The sequence below is a fragment of the Procambarus clarkii genome, chromosome 30, assembly GCF_040958095.1.
Source record: "Procambarus clarkii isolate CNS0578487 chromosome 30, FALCON_Pclarkii_2.0, whole genome shotgun sequence".
Taxonomy (NCBI): domain Eukaryota; kingdom Metazoa; phylum Arthropoda; class Malacostraca; order Decapoda; family Cambaridae; genus Procambarus; species Procambarus clarkii.
Window position 1 is genome coordinate 31,286,312 of NC_091179.1, and position 20,119 is coordinate 31,306,430.

The following is a 20,119-nucleotide window of genomic DNA, read 5'->3' on the forward strand; positions in this document are numbered from 1 at the left end:
TATATATATATATATATATATATATATATATATATATATATATATATATATATATATATATATATATATATATATAAAGGGTGTGTATTTATAAAAATATATGTATACACACTAGCACAATAATGGGGTACTCAGTTGGTTCGGGTAGGCCCTCTGCTATACCTCTAGACCCACACCGACCCTCATCATCTCACTCCACACACACACACACCGTCACTATCTCTTTCAACATACATTCTCTTCGTCACCCTCCCCTCCCCTCCCCTCCCTACACACTCTCCCCGTCTCGCCTCATCAATGTAACTATTTTCACAACAGACTGTCATCATCAATGTTTACATCTTCACCTCATACTCATCACTTACATCCTCCCTGTATACCATCCACATATACTCTCCCCATGTCCTATATATATGTAACTAATTTCTATTAAATTAACTAATATCTAATTAAATATCTATTAACTAATATCTATTAAAGTAACTAATCCTATGTAACTATTTCCACTACACACTATCTACCTAAGAGTGTGCCAAAAGGTTATAATTTATTTTAGTTAATTAATTTATTTAATTAATTTAATTTATTAAAATATAATTTATTTATAATTTATTATAAAGGTTATTCGTTTTGCATATCAATATCTAAATCAAATAATATTTAAACCACTACTAACCTGGGCGGCCTGTTGGTTGGACATTTCAGTTCCACCGACTTTTTGAAAGGGGGGGAAGGGGAGGCATAGACCGATTTCTGTTTACGGGGAGCAAAGAGGTTTTCCCCACCCACTCTAACTCTCCAAAAATCACCAATCATCAGAGTAGCGTCAGGCTGGCTCTAAGAGTTTGGCTTCAAACCATGAGCAAACAGGTATACTTTTTCTTTTACAGATAGATGAACAGAAGGGTGCAAAAAAGGATGAGAATAATTTGAAAAACAAATAAAAAATAAATGTCTGATGTTTTGCACTGATAGTTGCTCGACCTCAACTAGGACAAGTGCAATGTAATGAGGATAAAATTCCCCCCCCCCCCGAAAAAACAGAAGTATTTTTTTATTTAATTTTTTTTATTATTTTCTATCACAGACGTGGCCACACATTTACAATGCTAACCAGCATGTATACATTTTCTTCTGTCCTCCAAGGACAAGGTTAGAGATGTGTTAAACATATAGTTCAAGGGTTTATTGAACACTCAACCACAGAAGGTGATTCGGTGCTTTTAAAATGCTAAGCTAACCTACATAAGCTAACCTACGTAAATACATAGATACACAGATTTACGTATGCCCTACATAAAGTGTTAGATATGTCTTTTACATAGTGTCATTTATGTACATTCACAAAGGTGAAATGTAATTCTGATCAGCTTCCATATATACTTTATACCCATACATATACATACACACACACACACACACATATACATAGATATATACACACACACACATGCATTCACATACATTTGTCTCATTTACTCTGACAGGGTGAGGTAGCTGATAAAGAAACTAGTGTGCAATTAAGCACTTAATCACTGAAGGTGATGAAGGTGCCTTTACAAGCTCAGGTTATATAGTTACATCATATATATACATTGTATGATTGATATATTACATGGTCAATCTTGGATACAAGTCCAATATATCATCAAGTGTTCCAGTACTCATATAGTAATTACTGAGTTCAGCATACCTTAGCCCAGGAGGGCGAAAGTCAGTCAGTATGGGACATTCTACAATATAATATTCAAGAGAGTGCATGTTTTCTCTTTCACAAAGTTGACACATTGTGTACTCGACATTTGGGTTTTGAGAAAGCTGCCAGATACGTCTATATACAAGGCGTATTCTGGCCACTATAACATCACATTGCCGGGTTCTTGTTCTATTAGTCCCATATGTGAATATCTCCTCACGATATCTATCATAATATTTAATGCTACAACATTCAGGTCTTTGAGAATTTGTTAGGTCGGTGAGATTTGCATTAGATATTTGTTTAAGTATTCTCTTTGTCACTGCTAATGAAACACCCATATCAATTTCTACCACGGGTTTTCTTCAGGCTGACTTAGCAAGCATATTAACAGTGTCATGCCTACTACAGAAGTAGTAGACGTTCGATGGTATATGGCTCTTGGAAGCAGAAAACTAGCAATATATTAAGGGATATATATATAAGCGTATCATCTGAATGACACATTCATCAGTCTTACATCTGAAGTACAAAAATAACATATATTTCTGTAGTGATTAGAAACCTACCAGAAAAGACCTTCAGAATGCTATATATACAACCTACATAAGACCAACTCTCGGATATGCTGCTCGGACTTTCAATCCTACCTAAAATCCTCGAAGAAAAACGCAAAAATTTACAAAGATTCGCAACAAGACCTGTCCCAGACCTGAGGGGATTAAACTGCAGCGAGCGCACGAGGACACGCAACGTCATCACTTTGGACAAAAGGACTAAACAAGGAAGACCGCGATAAGTATTGACGAGACTTAAGAGGCCGGACAAAGTGTTAATGTTGAAAATGAGAAACATTATGACAAGAGGAAATAAACTGAAAGATCATCAGAAGATGACCTACGGTAATACAGCACAACAAGAATACATCGGTTGAAACAGCACAAGAATACATCGGTTGAAACAGCACAAGAATACATCGGTTGAAACAGCACAACAAGAATACATCGGTTGAAACAGCAAAACAAGAATACATCGGTTGAAACAGCACAAGAATACATCGGTTGAAACAGCACAACAAGAATACATCGGTTGAAACAGCACAAGAATACATCGGTTGAAACAGCACAACAAGAGAACATAGGATGAAGCCTTATGACCAAACGAAACATAGGATGAAGCCTTATGACCAAACAAAACATAGGATGAAGCCTTATGACCAAACGAAACATAGGATGAAGCCTTATGACCAAACGAAACATAGGATGAAGCCTTATGACCAAACAAAACATAGGATGAAGCCTTATGACCAAACGAAACATAGGATGAAGCCTTATGACCAAACGAAACATAGGATGAAGCCTTATGACCAAACGAAACATAGGATGAAGCCTTATGACCAAACAAAACATAGGATGAAGCCTTATGACCAAACGAAACATAGGATGAAGCCTTATGACCAAACGAAACATATGATGAAGCCTTATGACCAAACGAAACATAGGATGAAGCCTTATGACCAAACAAAACATAGGATGAAGCCTTATGACCAAACAAAACATAGGATGAAGCCTTATGACCAAACGAAACATAGGATGAAGCCTTATGACCAAACGAAACATAGGATGAAGCCTTATGACCAAACGAAACATAGGATGAAGCCTTATGACCAAACAAAACATAGGATGAAGCCTTATGACCAAACAAAACATAGGATGAAGCCTTATGACCAAACAAAACATAGGATGAAGCCTTATGACCAAACAAAACATAGGATGAAGCCTTATGACCAAACAAAACATAGGATGAAGCCTTATGACCAAACAAAACATAGGATGAAGCCTTATGACCAAACGAAACATAGGATGAAACAGTATGAGAAGAGGACACACTGAAGGATGAACCAGTATGCCAGGAGTATATAGGGTTGAAACAGTAACAAAAAAAGAACATATATAAAACAGTATAACAGGAGAACATGAGGTAAATTCCATAACTAAATTCAAAAGTAAATAGAACAATTAACATAATAGATTATATTATTGTATTTGATGACCAGTCAGAAACTGAATTAGCGGAGCTAATAGGCTAATACTCGCATGTAAACATAATTACACAAATACACTCCCACCAACCTTTTAAACGAGTATTAAAACGTGTACCATTAAGCGAAAAAGACCCACACAATCCAACACTACGCGTGGGGGAACAACTCACACATATAGACACACACAAGCCTGCAGGCAGGAGAGGTCGCTGAGCTCTGCAGTGCACGCAACATTAAGCCCGTGGCATTAAATGACAATGACCTTCCAGGTGTGGCAAGGTGCTGTAGCTAATGTTCCAGATAATGGATTTCCCTTAGAAAGTTTGACTTGATCACCGTGACTCCCGAAATCACACACACACACACACACACACACACACACACACAAACACACACACACACACACACACACACACACACATGACCTGACGGCTGGTACTGACGGCTGAGTGGACAGTACTCGGGATTCGTAGTCCTATGATCCGGGGATCTATCTTCGGCGGTACCGGAAACAAATGGGGAGAGTTTCACCCTGATGCTCCTGTTCACCTAGCAATAAATCGGTACCCTGGAGTTAGACAGTTGCTGCGGACTGCTTTCTAGATGTGTGTTTATGTGAGTGTGGATAAAGCAATCAGTTGATTGATTGACAGTTGAGAGGAGGGCTCAAAGAGCAAGAGCTCAACCTCCGCAAGCATAACCAGGTGAATACAACTAGGTGAGTACACATACACACACACACACACACACACACACACACACAAACACACAGGCGCGTAGGCATGTGTTTGTGTGTTTACTAGTTGTGTTTTTACGGGGGTTGAGCTTTGCTCTTTCGGCCCGCCTCTCAACTGTCAATCAACTGTTTACTAACTAACTACTAACTTACTAACTACTTTTTTTTTTTTTCCACACCACACACACACACACACACACACCCCAGGAAGCAGCCCGTGACAGCTGACTAACTCCCAGGTACCTATTTACTGCTAGGTAACAGGGGCACTTAGGGTGAAAGAAACTTTGCCCATTTGTTTCTGCCTCGTGCGGGAATCGAACCCGCGCCACAGAATTACGAGTCCTGCGCGCTATCCACCAGGCTACGAGGCCCCAGTGTGACATGTGTGTGTGTATACCGGTGGCTGCGCCGGTGGCTGTGTGGATAGCACGTTGGAGACGCAATCCTATGGCCCGGGTTCGATTCCCGGCACCGGCGAGAAACAATGGGCAGAGTTTCTTTCACCCTATTGCCCTTGTTACCTAGCAGTAAATAGGTACCTGGGAGTTAGACAGCTGTTAATGGCTGCTTCCTGTGTGTGTGTGTGTGTGTGTGTGTGTGTGTGTGTGTGTGTGTGTGTGTGTGTGTGTGTGTGTGTGTGTGTGTGTGCTCACCTAATTGTGCTCACCTAATTGTGCTTGCGGGGGTTGAGCTCTGGCTCTTTGGTCCCGCCTCTCAACCGTTAATCAACTGGTGTACAGGTTTCTGAGCCTATTGGGCTCTATCATATCTACATTTGAAACTGTGTATGGAGTCAGCCTCCACCACATCACTTCCTAATGCATTCCATTTACTAACTACTCTGACACTGAAAAAGTTCTTTCTAACGTCTCTGTGTCTCGTTCTTTCTAACGTCACACACTCACTGTGTGTGTGTGTGTGTGTGTGTGTGTGTGTGTGTGTGTGTGTGTGTGTGTGTGTGTGTGTGTGTGTGGAAACAAAATAGTTAGTAGTAGTTAGTAACAGTTGATTGACAGATGAGAGGCGGGCCGAAAGAGCAGAGCTCAACCCCCGCAAGCACAACTAGGTGAATACACACACAGACACACACACACACACACACACAAACACACACACACACACACACACACACACACACACACACACACACACACACACACACACACACACACACACACACACACACACACACACAAACACACACATGTTACGCGAACTGCACCTCACGACGCTGTGAAACAGAAGAGCTCAAAGAGACATGATCACATACAAAACTCTCAGGGGGAATATACAAGGTAAACAAGGATGGCTAATTTAACACAGATGGTACACGAACAAGGGGACACAGGTGGAAGCTGAGTACCCAAATGAGCCACAGAGACGTTAGAAACAGCTTTTTCAGTGTCAGAGTAGTTAGTAAATGGAATGCACTAGGAAGTGATGTGGTGGAGGCTGACTCCATACACAGTTTCAAATGTAGATATGATACCGCCCAATAGGCTCAGGAATCTGTACACCAGTAGACTGACAGTTGAGAGGCAGGACCAAAGAGCCGAAGCTCAACCCCCACAAGCACAACTAGGGGAGTACACACACACAGGTCATTACCGCCGAGCGTACAGGGCTCAAGGGTCGTAATCCTAAGGGCTCGAGTCTGATTCTCCGCCAAGGCATGAACTGAGTAGATTTTCTTTCACTCTGATGCACCTGTTCACCTAGCAGTATATAGGTACCTGGGAATTACACAACTGCTACGGGCTGCCTCCTGGATGTGTGTGTATGTGGGTGTGGGGGGGGGGAGAAATATGCAGTATACACATGATAGAGGAAAATAGGCTGTGAGTCAGTATATTAGCGAACAGACGGGTAGAAAGGCGGGGTCCAAGAGCTAACAGGTCGATCCTATAGGCAGAAAATATAAATCCACCCACACTAATTATCACGACTACTAATACAAATATAAATAATAACAAAAAAACTAAAAAAAATAACATTTAGATAAACGCTAAAATATAAAAAAAAAGAGTTATAATGTACAGATCCTTATTAAGAATTTAGATTAACATATAAATATATTATAAATATAAATATATTAAATATATAATATTATATATTATAAATATATACTATTATATAAATATGTTTTTGGTGGATGTTAAAATGTCAAAACTAATTATCTTGCTGGACTACGGACACGCATGTAATGTTGCTGATATCTGCCACATCTGTGTCACTCCTGATATTGCTCATTATATCTGCCACATCTGTGCCACTCCTGATATTGCTCATTATATCTGCATCATCTGGGCCACTCCTGATATTACTCATTATGTCTGTATCATCTGTGTCACTCCTGATATTGCTCATTATGTCTGTATCATCTGTGTCACTCCTGATATTGCTCATTATGTCTGTATCATCTGTGTCACTCCTGATATTGCTCATTATGTCTGTATCATCTGTGTCACTCCTGATATTGCTCATTATGTCTGTATCATCTGTGTCACTCCTGATATTGCTCATTATATCTACATCATCTGTGTCAGTCCTGATATTGCTCATTATATCTGCCACATCTGTGTCACTCCTGATATTGCTCATTAGAAATGTCAGTTATTTTCATTTGATTTGCTTCATCCTTCTCGCAGGGTATTCGTCCGTTGTATGATGACATGTCATATCGGCATGTGATATAATCCAATTTTTGTTTATAAAATTATTTGCCATATTTACAAGATTTATGATGATTGCTACATGTGACGTCGCCTGCTTTTGTGAGGCTATCTTCTTCCAGAACATTATATAAGTTGAACAGGATGATACTAAAAAAGTTGGAAGCTTAAGATTCCAACTTTGGAATTAAGCAAGTTGAAAGCTTAAGATTCACAATCGACTTGAGAATGGTCCAGGACGGACCGAAACGTCGTCGTCCCTTCAATTTCTAGTGTGTGGTCTGGTCAACAAGCTTAAGATTGTTTTCTGCAAGTATAAACGAATCTGGAGGAAATAATTCCCGAAGAAGCACTGAAAATAAGTTTATCGGGCAGACCCGTGGTGAATTAAACATGAGTTTATTTTAGTTGAGTCTGCCAGCGCTTCTAAAAATAAAGCTGCTTCGTTTTCATTCTACACTTATTTTGCAAACAAATATTTTGACAACTTTGCCCTGCGCCGTGTTCTCAGTCCAGGCTTGACTCTCACCTATCTCAACAGTTGCATTATTCATTTCCTCAGATTCTTCTTCTCTCAGAGCTGTATTATCTACTCTATTTTAATACATATGAGAATTCTCATTTCCGAAGGGCTACATTAAGTTTAGATTTGTCGCAAATTCTTATTACCTACAACACTAAGAAAATGAACTAACACGTTGAAATTGTATTGTTATTGTATCCGTTTTTTTTTTATTATTTCCCTCTTTCGCTCTCCCTTTCTCTCTCTCTCTCTCTCTCTCTCTCTCTCTCTCTCTCTCTCTCTCTCTCTCTCTTTCTCTCTCTCTCTCTCTCTCTCTCTCTCTCTCTCTCTCTCTCTCTCTCTCTCTCTCTCTCTCTCTCTCTCTCTCTTTTCACTTTATTTTACACTCAGGCATAGACGGTATAGATTCTGGTAAGCCTTACCCAACTGCTTTTTATCAGAAACACAACCCTGAAATAGATTACAGTTCCAGGACCCCAGTAGCCGCTCGGAGAACAGTGACGAACAGTTATGGAGTGGTTCCCAGTCAATCTCCTGCGTAAATCGCGTGGGGTCCAGGGTTCGAGACCCACACTATCCAAGTGAATGGCATCTTCTCCGTGTTTATTCACAGGGAGAGTAATTGTGTGTATATTAGTTGTGTGTTCCTAATTGTGCTTGCGGGGGGTTGAGCTTCGGCTCTTTGGTCCCGCCTCTCAACCGTCAATCAACTGGTGGACAGATTCCTGAGCCTACTGGGCTCTATCATATCTACATTTGAAACTGTGTATGGAGTCAGCCTCCACCACATCACATCCTAGTGTATTCCATTTACTAACTACTCTGACACTGAAAAAGTTCTTTCTAATGTCGCTGTGGCTCATTTGGGTACTCAGCTTCCACCTGTGTCCCCTTGTTCGCGTCCCTCCAGTGTTGAGTAGTTCATCCTTGTTTACCCGGTCGATTCCCCTGAGGATTTTGTAGGTTGTGATCATGTCCCCCCTTACTCTTCTGTCTTCCAGTGTCGTAAGGTACATTTCCCGCAGCCTTTCCTCGTAACTCATGCCTCTTAGTTCTGGGACTAGTCTAGTGGCATACCTTTGGACTTTTTCCAGCTTCGTCTTGTGCTTGACAAGGTACGGGCTCCATGCTGGGGCCGCATACTCCAGGATTGGTCTTACATATGTGGTGTACAAGATTCTGAATGATTCCTTACACAGGTTTCTGAACGCTGTTCTGATGTTAGCCAGCATCGCATATGCCGCAAACGTTATTCTTTTTATGTCGGCTTCAGGAGACAGGTTTGGTGTGATATCAACTCCTAGATCTTTCTCTCTGTCCGTTTCATTAAGTACTTCATCTCCTATTCTGTATCCTGTGTCTTGCCTCCTGTTTCCACAGCCAAGTTTCATTACTTTGCATTAACTCAGGTTCAATTCAACAGCCATTTGTTGGACCATTCACTCAGTCTGTCTAGGTCATCTTGTAGCCTACTACTATCGTCCTCAGTTTCAATCCTCCTCATAATTTTTGCATCATCAACAAACATTGAGAGAAACGAGTCTATACCCTCGTGGAGATCATTTACATATATCAGAAACAGTATAGGTCCAAGGACTGACCCCTGCGGGACTCCACTTGTGACGTCTCGCCAATCCCAGACCTCACCCCCTCACACTGACTCGTTGTCTCCTGTTGCTTAGGTACTCCTTTATCCAATGGAGTACCTTAACCTTTCACTCCAGCCTGCATCTCCAGCTTTTTCACTAGCTTCTTGTGTGGTACTGTATCAAAGGCTTTCTGACAATCCAAAAATATGCAGTCTGCCCATCCTTCTCTTTCTTGCCTGATTTTTGTTGCCTGGTCGTAGAATTCAAGTAACACTGTGAGGCTGGACCTGCCATCCCTGAGCCCATGTTGATGCTGTGTTACAAAGTTCTTTCGCTTCAGATGTTCCACTAACTTTCTTCGAACAATCTTCTCCATCAGCTTGCATGGTATGCAGGTTAGGGACACTGGCCTGTAGTTCAGTGCCTCCTGTCTATCCCCTTTCTTGTATATCGGGACTACGTTAGCTGCTTTCCAAATTTCGGGCAGTTCCCCTGTTGCCAGTGATTTGTTATACACTATGGAGAGTGGCAGGCACAGTTCTTCTGCTCCTTCCTTTAATATCCAAGGGGAGATTCCATCTGGGCCTATAGCCTTTGTCACTTACAACTCTAGTAAACACTTCCTTATTTCCTCGCTGGTAATCTCAAACTCTTCCAGTGGTTCCTGGTTAACTATTCCTTCTCTTATCTCTGGAATTTCTCCTTGCTCTATGGTGAAGACCTCCTGGAATTTCTTATTCAGTTCCTCACACACTTCCTTGTCGTTTGTAGTGAATCATTCTGACCCTATCCTTAATTTCATAACCTGCTCCTATACTGTTGTTTTTGTCCTGATGTGGCTATGCAGTAATTTAAAACGCCCGAAACGCTTTGCGTAATAGTGGCTTTAGGCATTGTATGTACTAGCTCTATCTATAAAGCCAACAAACTTTGTAAAATCTCTTTATGTATGTACCTTTACCTAAATAAAAATTATTATTATTATTATTATTATAATTTAGGCTGAGTCTTTGCCTTGCTTGCGATGTCGTTTTCGTATTGTCTTTCTGCCTCTCTTATCATCCTGACATATTCATGCCTGGCATTCTGGTATCTTTCTCTGCTCTCCAGTGTCCTGTTATTCCTATAGTTTCACCACGCCCTTGTACTTTGCTGCTTAGCTAGCCTACATATCTGATTAAACCATGGGTTTCTCATTTTCATTTCACTGCTTTCCTTTTGTGTATTTGGTGGTGGTGTAATGATGTGGTAATGGTTGAGTGGTGTAGGGTTGGTTGAAAATGTGGTGGTGGCTAAATGGTGTGGTGGTTGTTGAATGGTGTAGTGGTGGTTGAATGATGTGGTGGTGGTTGAATGGTGTAGTGGTCGCTGAATGATGTGGTGGTGGTTGAATGGTGTGGTGGTGGTTGGATAATGTAGTTATGGTTGAATGCTGTGGTGGTAGTTATATGATGTGGTGGTGGTTGAATGTTGTGGTGGTGGTTGAATGATGTGGTGGTGGTTGAATGATGTGGTGGTGGTTGAATGGTGTGATGGTGGTTGAATGTTGTGGTGGTGGTTGAATGTTGTGGTGGTGGTTGAATGATGTGGTGGTGGTTGAATGATGTGGTGGTAGTTGAATGTTGTGGTGGTGGTTGAATGTTGTGGTGGTGGTTGAATGTTGTGGTGGTGGGTGAATGTTGTGGTGGTGGGTGAATGTTGTGGTGGTGGTTGAATGATGTGGTGGTGGTGGTTGAATGATGTGGTGGTGGTGGTTGAATGATGTGGTGGTGGTGGTGGTTGAATGGTGTGGTGGTGGTGGTGGTTGAATGATGTGGTGGTGGTGGTTGAATGATGTGGTGGTGGTTGAATGATGTGGTGGTGGTTGAATGATGTGGTGGTGGTGGTGGTTGAATGATGTGGTGGTGGTGGTTGAATGTTGTGGTGGTGGGTGAATGTTGTGATGGTGGTTGAATGATGTAGGGGTTGTTGAAAATGTGGTGATGGTTGAAAGATATGGTAGTTAATGAATGATGTGGTGGTGGTTGAATGATGAGGTGGTTGTGGTGAAATAGTGTTTTCACCTAGTAATATTCAACAGGATGTGCTTGCGGGAGTTGAGCTCTGCTCTTTCGACCCGCCTCTCAACTGTCAATCAATCAACTGATACTAACTACTACTAACTATTTCCCCCCGCCCCACACACACACACACCCAGGAAGCAGGCCATAACAGCTGTTTAACTTCCAGGTACCTATTTACTGCTAGGTAACAGGGGCATGAGGGTGAAAGAATCTTTGCCCAATGTGTTGATCGCCGGCGCAGGAAATCGAACCGTGGTCCACAGGATTACGTGTACAGCGTGCTGTCCACTCAGCCACCAACGCCCCTGCTGTGCGCTTGTGTGGTGGTGGTTGAATGGTGTGGTAGTGAGTGAAGGATGTGGTGGTTGAATATTATGGCGGTAATGCACTCGAGTGAATGGGGACTCGTGTGTAGTGTTTCCAGTGTTAGTGATACGTAAATGGTGCAGATTAAACACCAGTGGAGGGAAGATCACGCTTCAGTGTAAACTGATGGTCACGCTTCAGTGTAAACTGACGGTCACGCTTCAGTGTAAACCGACGGTCACGCTTCAGTGTAAACCGACGGTCACGCTTCAGTGTAAGCCGACGGTCACGCTTCAGTGTAAGCTGATGGTCACGCTTCAGTGTAAGCCTGTTACGGCCCTCTCGGGACGCAACGGGGTTCTTACTCTGATGTTGTTAGAGGAAGTTGTATCCGACCCCAAGCCAGTAGTGGCTTTCAAGGGATGCGATCCGTGACGCAAGTAACTTAAAGGGGAAGGGAAATAAAGGCAAAAACTTAATATAATATAATGTCCGTCACCAATAAATAATATATAAAACGGTTACACAAGGGGGGGGTATTAACACTATACAAGGGGATTAATCCATAATCGTTGTCTTCTGCTGAAGATGCTGGTGCCACAACTCTTGGTGCTGAGTCCTTGGTGCTTTCTTCGTGGCCTCACGACGTGTCCTCTGAGAATGCCGAGCCTACCCGGGCCACAGGTCAGCCAAAACACAGGTCCATTGGGGGCACCGCCGTGGAGGCCGTCAACCACACGTCCAGCTGGTCTGCTGGCAGGTTCTGAGCCAACAAGGCTGGTACGGCCACTCCACGAACGATAAAAGGGGAACGCCCTAGACAGGAACCTCGTGTGACAACACAAGTCACTCTCCTGTCTTCAGTACCCCAGTGGATGATCGTCTCCAACAGTCGGTCCCGAAAAAATCCTTTCACTGCCACTCCACTGGCAGGCTAACACACCACAGTGTTCTTCCGGGGGGGACGACTTCACAACAGCTGCAGCAACGTTCAAGGTATGGAGACTGGCTGCCTCGGGTAGACTGACTCCACTTCCATCACAGTGGTCCCAGGTCGGCTCTGTAAACAGACACGTCATCAATAACTGGGACACTAAAACACCTCACTTACGGGCTCGGGCGCAAACACCTGACGTATCCAGTCCATAGATGGCGCTGTCGTCGGAGCACCACCTCACCAGAGGTCAGGAGCGACTGTGTTGTGAGCTGCACAGGACTGGAAACTGGCCCTTGTGGCCGATATTCGCCGTCCTCATCCGGTGTCGTCGTTCGTTTGGCGGGGGTTTCGGGAGCTGACCCACAGATGGCGTAGTCGTTACTAATCCGTGCTCGGATGCTGGATCCGGGTTCGTAACAAAGCCGATGGTCACGCTTCAGTGTAAGCCGATGGTCACGCTTCAGTGTAAGCCGATGGTCACGCTTCAGTGTAAGCCGATGGTCACGCTTCAGTGTAAGCTGATGGTCACGCTTCAGTGTAAGCCGATGGTCACGCTTCAGTGTAAGCTGATGGTCACGCTTCAGTGTAAGCTGATGGTCACGCTTCAGTGTAAACTGACGGTCACGCTTCAGTGTAAACTGACGGTCACGCTTCAGTGTAAACTGATGGTCACGCTTCAGTGTAAACTGATGGTCACGCTTCAGTGTAAGCCGACGGTCACGCTTCAGTGTAAACTGACGGTCACGCTTCAGTGTAAACTGACGGTCACGCTTCAGTGTAAGCCGACGGTCACGCTTGAGAGTAAGATGGAGGTCACACTTATGTGCAAACTGACATTAATGTTTGAGTATAATCTGACGGTAAAGTTTGAGTGCAAGCTTAAGGTCACGCTTCAGTGTAAAGTGAAGGTAACGTCTGAGTGTAAGCTGAGAGTCGCACTTGAGTGTAAGCTGAGAGTCGCACTTGAGTGTAAGCTGAGAGTCGCACTTGAGTGTAAGCTGAGAGTCGCACTTGAGTGTAAGCTGAGAGTCGCACTTGAGTGTAAGCTGAGAGTCGCACTTGAGTGTAAGCTGAGAGTCGCACTTGAGTGTAAGCTGAGAGTCGCACTTGAGTGTAAGCTGAGAGTCGCACTTGAGTGTAAGCTGGTATAAACGTGTCACGTGACATACCTCTACGCACACAGCACCTATAATTTAAATAAAGATAATGTACACTCTCAGAGCTTATGACTCTCTCCTTTGAAGTGTTCATCAAAAATATCTCATCTTTTGTTATTCTCATCGTCATTCTCGCTTTCTCTTTCTCTCTCTCTCTCTCTCTCTCTCTCTCTCTCTCTCTCTCTCTCTCTCTCTCTCTCTCTCTCTCTCTCTCTCTCTCTCTCTTTCTCTGCCTTTCACTCAATATATATCTCTCTAGCAATAATCCTCAACTCTCCGTGATGAATTATAGCTTATATGAAGATTATAAACACAAAACTGTATTTGTTTACCACGAAATTTAATATTTAAATAAATTAATTGTGTTAAATATTATGGTGCATATGAAAAGTTCTGAAATAAAGCAGCTGATTGTATAATATAATATATACTTTGACAAGGAATAATCACAATAAAATATTGCAATAATATTAACTTTTCATTAGGATATCGTAGTCCATGGGTTAAGGGGGTGTCTGGGTGTTCTAGCACGCAGGTGTGATCCCACAGTCGTACTCCAAACATCTTTTTTTTCACCTATTTATTATCACGCATTCCTATCTTCCCTTCTGCTATATTCCTTCGTATCCAATTCTTTAAATTGTTAAATGTTTTAATGGAATTATGTGAGAAGAATAAGTAATGAGTGATGATAATTCCAGATCAAATGACCTAAAAAAAAGACTTACAAAAATGATCCAATAATGTTTCTTATTCTTTATGTAAATGAACAATTTATATGTACGTAAATTGAAAGGTTATAATTCCGAGTGTAAGAAAAGGAATTATTCCCCACCTGCAGATCAATAATAATTTCCTGCAATTATTGGAAACGGATGAATGGCCTCGTTTTTATTGAAGTTGTCGACAGGAAAACTATATAAATGTTTGATATTGCGTCTAGGAATACTTTCATGTAGACTGATTGTATTATAGGTCGTTTGAGACATCGTTCCCCGGTGCTTGTAGAGACACAAAATAGATCGTATAGATCGTATCCCGGTACTCTGAGAGTGACACAGGAGACACCGTACCCCGATACTCTGAGAGTGACACAGGAGACACCGTACCCCGGTACTCTGAGAGTGACACAGGAGACACCGTACCCCGGTACTCTGAGAGTGACACAGGAGACACCGTACCCCGGTACTCTGAGAGTGACACAGGAGACACCGTACCCCGGTACTCTGAGAGTGACACAGGAGACACCGTACCCCGGTACTCTGAGAGTGACACAGGAGACACCGTACCCCGGTACTCTGAGAGTGACACAGGAGACACCGTACCCCGGTACTCTGAGAGTGACACAGGAGACACCGTACCCCGGTACTCTGAGAGTGACACAGGAGACACCGTACCCCGGTACTCTTAGAGTGAAACAGGAGACACCGTACCCTGGTGCTCTGTGAGTGACACAGGAGACACCGTACCCCGGTACTGTTAGAGTGAAACAGGAGACACCGTACCCCGGTACTTTGTGAGTGACACAGGAGACACCGTACCCCGGTACTCTGAGTGAAACAGGAGACACCGTACCCTGGTGCTCTGTGAGTGACACAGGAGACACCGTACCCCGGTACTCTTAGAGTGAAACAGGAGACACCGTACCCCGGTACTCTGCAAGTGACACAGGAGACATCGTACCCCGGTACTCTGTGAGTGAAACAGGAGACACCGTACCCTGGTGCTCTGTGAGTGACACAGGAGACACCGTACCCCGGTACTCTGAGTGAAACAGGAGACACCGTACCCTTGTGCTCTGTGAGTGACACAGGAGACACCGTACCCCGGTACTCTATGAGTGACACATGAGACACCGTACCCCGGTACTCTGTGAGTGACACAGGAGACACCGTACCCCGGTACTCTGTGAGTGACACAGGAGACACCGTAACCCGGTACTCTGTGAGTGACACAGGAGACACCGTACCCCGGTACTCTGTGAGTGACACAGGAGACACAGTACCCCGGTACTCTGTGAGTGAGACAGGAGACACCGTACCCTGGTACTCTTAGAGTGAAACAGGAGACACCGTACCCCGGTACTCTGTGAGTGAAACAGGAGACACCGTACCCTGGTGCTCTGTGAATGACACAGGAGACATCGTACCCCGGTACTCTGAGAGTGAAACAGGAGACACCGTACCCCGGTACTCTGTGAGTGACACAGGAGACACCGTAACCCGGTACTCTGTGAGTGACACAGGAGACACCGTACCCAGGTACTCTGTGAGTGACACAGGAGACACAGTACCCCGGTACTCTGTGAGTGACACAGGAGACACCGTACCCCGGTACTCTGTGAGTGACACAGGAGACACCGTACCCCGGTACTCTGTGAGTGACACAAGAGACACAGTACCCCGGTACTCTGAGAGTGACACAGGAGACACAGTACCCCGGTACTCTGAGAGTGACACAGGAGACACCGTACCCCGGAACTCTGTGAATGACACAGGAGACACCGTACCCCGGTACTCTGAGAGTGACACAGGAGACACCGTACCCAGGTACTCTGAGAGTGACACAGGAGACACCGTACCCAGGTACTCTGAGAGTGACACAGGAGACACAGTACCCCGGAACTCTGAGAGTGACACAGGAGACACCGTACCCCGGTACTCTGAGAGTGACACAGGAGACACAGTACCCCGGAACTCTGAGAGTGACACAGGAGACACAGTACCCCGGTACTCTGAGAGTGACACAGGAGACACCGTACCCCGGAACTCTGTGAGTGACACAGGAGACACCGTACCCAGGTACTCTGAAAGTGACACAGGAGACACCGTACCCCGGTACTCTGAGAGTGACACAGGAGACACCGTACCACGGTACTCTGAGAGTGACACAGGAGACACCGTACCCCGGTACTCTGAGAGTGACACAGGAGACACCGTACCCTGGTGCTCTGAGAGTGACACAGGAAACACAGTACCCCGGTACTCTGTGAGTGACACAGGAGACACAGTACCCCGGTACTCTGAGAGTGACACAGGAGACACAGTACCCCGGTACTCTGAGAGTGACACAGGAGATACCGTACCCCGGTATTCTGAGTGAAACAGGAGACACCGTACCCCGGTATTCTGAGAGTGAAACAGGAGACACCGTACCCCGGTACTCTGAGAGTGACACAGGAGACACCGTACCCCGGTGCTCTGTGAGAGACACAGGAGACACCGTACCCCGGTACTCTGAGATTGACACAGGAGACACCGTACCCCGGTACTCTGAGAGTGACACAGGAGACACCGTACCCTGGTACTCTGAGAGTGACACAGGAGACACAGTACCCCGGTACTCTGTGAGTGACACAGGATACACAGTACCCCGGTACTCTGTGAGTGACACAGGAGACACAGTACCCCGGTACTCTGAGAGTGACACAGGAGACACAGTACCCCGGTACTCTGTGAGTGACACAGGAGACACAGTACCCCGGTACTCTGTGAATGACACAGGATACACAGTACCCCGGTACTCTGTGAGTGACACAGGAGACACAGTACCCCGGTACTCTGAGAATGACACAGGAGACACAGTACCCCGGTACTCTGTGAGTGACACAGGAGACACAGTACCCCGGTTCTCGGCAGCAGTCAATCAGAGAATATTACTGAATATTGTGACTCAACGTGACAATATTATCAAACTTTGACAATATTCCTTTGACGAAGACTGCCAATCAAGTTTTATTGCCTTTGATGAATAAATTTCATATAATATCGTTTTATTGTGTGGCATGTCTGTAAGGAACCCCGTTTCATTCATCATATATGTTTGATAATAGAATTATACATTTTGGTGTAGTGATATTGAGTTATACACATGTATAACCAATAAATTTCAATAAAGCGCAGTTATTAGCATGCGGCAGCTCTGAGCGTGGAGGTGCTGTTATGGACAATGACCCAGAGAACCCTTACTTCATACAAAAACATTAGCCAAAATATTTTGACCAGACCACACACTAGAAGTTGAAGGGACGACGACGTTTCGGTCCGTCCTGGACCATTCTCAAGTCGATTGTCCAGGACGGACCGAAGCGTCGTCGTCCCTTCAACTTCTAGTGTTTGGTCTGGTCAACATACTTCAGCCACGTTATTGTGACTCATCGCCTGCATTAGCCAAAATAATTATAGCGATTTCAGTGGAAGTCTGCAACTGTAACAACGATACAGTAGGGTGATGAACATGCTATAAGGTGGCTCAGACGCAGCATGACGACACATGCGCTATACGCCAATGCACACATCACTTAGCAAAACTGAAGCTGTACAGTAATGGACATGATACGTAGCGACAAGCGCTAAATGAAAGCACAGATGCTATTCAGTTGGAGAGATACTATATGGGGACACATGCGCTATATATTAACAAAGACATTCTAAGATGACACATAATACAATGACACCAAAGCTGTACAGCAGAAGTAGCTATACAATGACACGATGATTAGAAATAAATTTTATATTTCATACCAGAAGCACGGAGATTAAGCACATCTTGAAAAATTACGACAGGATCAGAATCATAGAAAACGAGTCGAATAATACAGACAGAATTATACTGAAATCTGGCTGAATCCCACCGTAGATTTTAGCAACATTGTTTCTTAAAAAATAAGAGAGTACTATCCTAACTGCTGAGTAGTTATAATGTAACTATATTATCAAACTATGAAGCCGGGTGTTCTCACCACATCGCTGTACAAACGGACTCTTAATACCTGTACTGATGCCATATGCACAAAAATTACTACCCATATCTCTGACATCATCTATATGCAAAGCTCATAAGAGGATTATACTCGGGAAGCTAAGGTTGCATATTAGACCCTAACTTGCTCCTAACCTGTTTGGCTTCCTTCCTGGTAGAGGCACTGAAACGTCCTTGGCTGAATATATCATTATGCAGGTATGAAGCTCTCATGAAGCATTTATTGATCTCCAAACTGTTTTTTTTTTTTTAAATACAGCTAACAGAGAACTATTCTCATATTAACAAGTCTCGTTTTAGTTAAGATAAGACTAATGACATTTTCAGTGGGAAACCTAATTATCAGAACTACCTCATAGCTTTTGAAAAGGGTTGGATGCAATAATTTTGCACTCCTCGAGCTGGGTACACCTCTGGGTGGAGTTTTGAGATCAACCAACACGCTTTTAATGTTTTCATGCACGTGTTAATAATTTATATTCCAACACTAGCTGACGAAGCTGGCATTTATTGAGTGATCAAATCTGTATTGTTCTAAATAATCATGCCCTAATGCAAGCTCTAATCAATTCTCTTGCTCCAAGCAGCGTCGAATGCTGTTATTATCTCGATAACAAATTACATAACTCATCATCCCATCCAGAGAACAAATGTTCATCTAGAGTTCAAAGTCAACAAACAAGAAATTGAACTCTGTGGGTCAAAAAAATACTCTGGAGTCGGTATGAACAGTAGTACTGTGTGCGACCTACGTCAAAGGTCAGAAGACAAGCCTTAAACTTCATAAATCCCTTACTGGTAAGTATATTGATATCAGTGATAACTATTCTAGACAGTTTTACATGATGTTTGTTAGATCTCAATTTATTTATATTAATAAATAAACCTAATTAACAAATAAATAAACCTAAACCTGAGCCTAATTTACTTCCAAACATCTATTTTTAACAAACTTGAAGTATTTAATATTAAATCCATAAGGTCATGACACTCAACACAGAAATCTGAGAATGAAGAATTGACGGTTTCGTCCCGTCTTGAACCATTATCGTGTAGTGTAATGAGAACGATTGCAGGTTTGCCATGATGCCCAAGAAACAGTAACTTTAGGAAAGAACTGAGGCTTTCCACAGTATTAGAGATAATCACACAAGTCAACATAACTTTTTGCGTGTAAGTAATGGGAGACCGAACGTTTCCAGCATTACTTAGAGATGAACTATTTTGTCTTCTAATTTTACTAGCAATTGGTGTTAACACAACAGGTCATCTTGAATGATAATTAGCTGAATAAGAATTAGTGCAACCTAATGAAACTAAACTTGACTTTGAAATGTAATCAACCTGTAACTAATATCCCAATTGATGTGTCTACCATCCAAGCATCATAAATAACCATTACCAACAACCCTAATAGGAATAATACTATTCTAAAAGTTGTCACTAGAAACAATTGCATCCTTAACCAAAACCCAAAGGTATCACAAGCGTCATGTTTACACTGAATAGACGTCAATAGGTCTGGCGTCCTATTGACGTCCAGTCGTCAATAGGACGCACTGTAGCAACCAGTAACTTTTATAGATCTGATACTATCTATACATATATATATATACATATATATATATATAT

General features: G+C 43.3%; 2 protein-coding genes across 2 annotated transcripts in view; both read right to left on the reverse strand.

Moving 5' to 3' along the window:
• The window catches only part of LOC123765670 (uncharacterized), a 182,465-nt gene that overhangs the window by 75,336 nt on the left and 87,010 nt on the right, over window positions 1-20,119 (reverse strand). The gene's annotated exons all lie outside the window — the stretch shown is intronic.
• LOC123748222 (uncharacterized) overlaps window positions 7,601-20,119 on the reverse strand; it is a 50,746-nt gene continuing 38,227 nt past the window's right edge. Inside the window, exons 5-10 of the mRNA XM_069333791.1 lie at window positions 16,990-17,214; window positions 15,840-16,820; window positions 14,800-15,096; window positions 13,445-13,755; window positions 12,930-13,363; window positions 7,601-7,745 (exon numbers count right to left, since the gene is read on the reverse strand). Of these exons, the coding sequence (XP_069189892.1) occupies window positions 7,601-7,745; window positions 12,930-13,363; window positions 13,445-13,755; window positions 14,800-15,096; window positions 15,840-16,820; window positions 16,990-17,214 (2,393 nt within the window). The remainder of the gene's footprint in view (window positions 7,746-12,929; window positions 13,364-13,444; window positions 13,756-14,799; window positions 15,097-15,839; window positions 16,821-16,989; window positions 17,215-20,119) is intronic.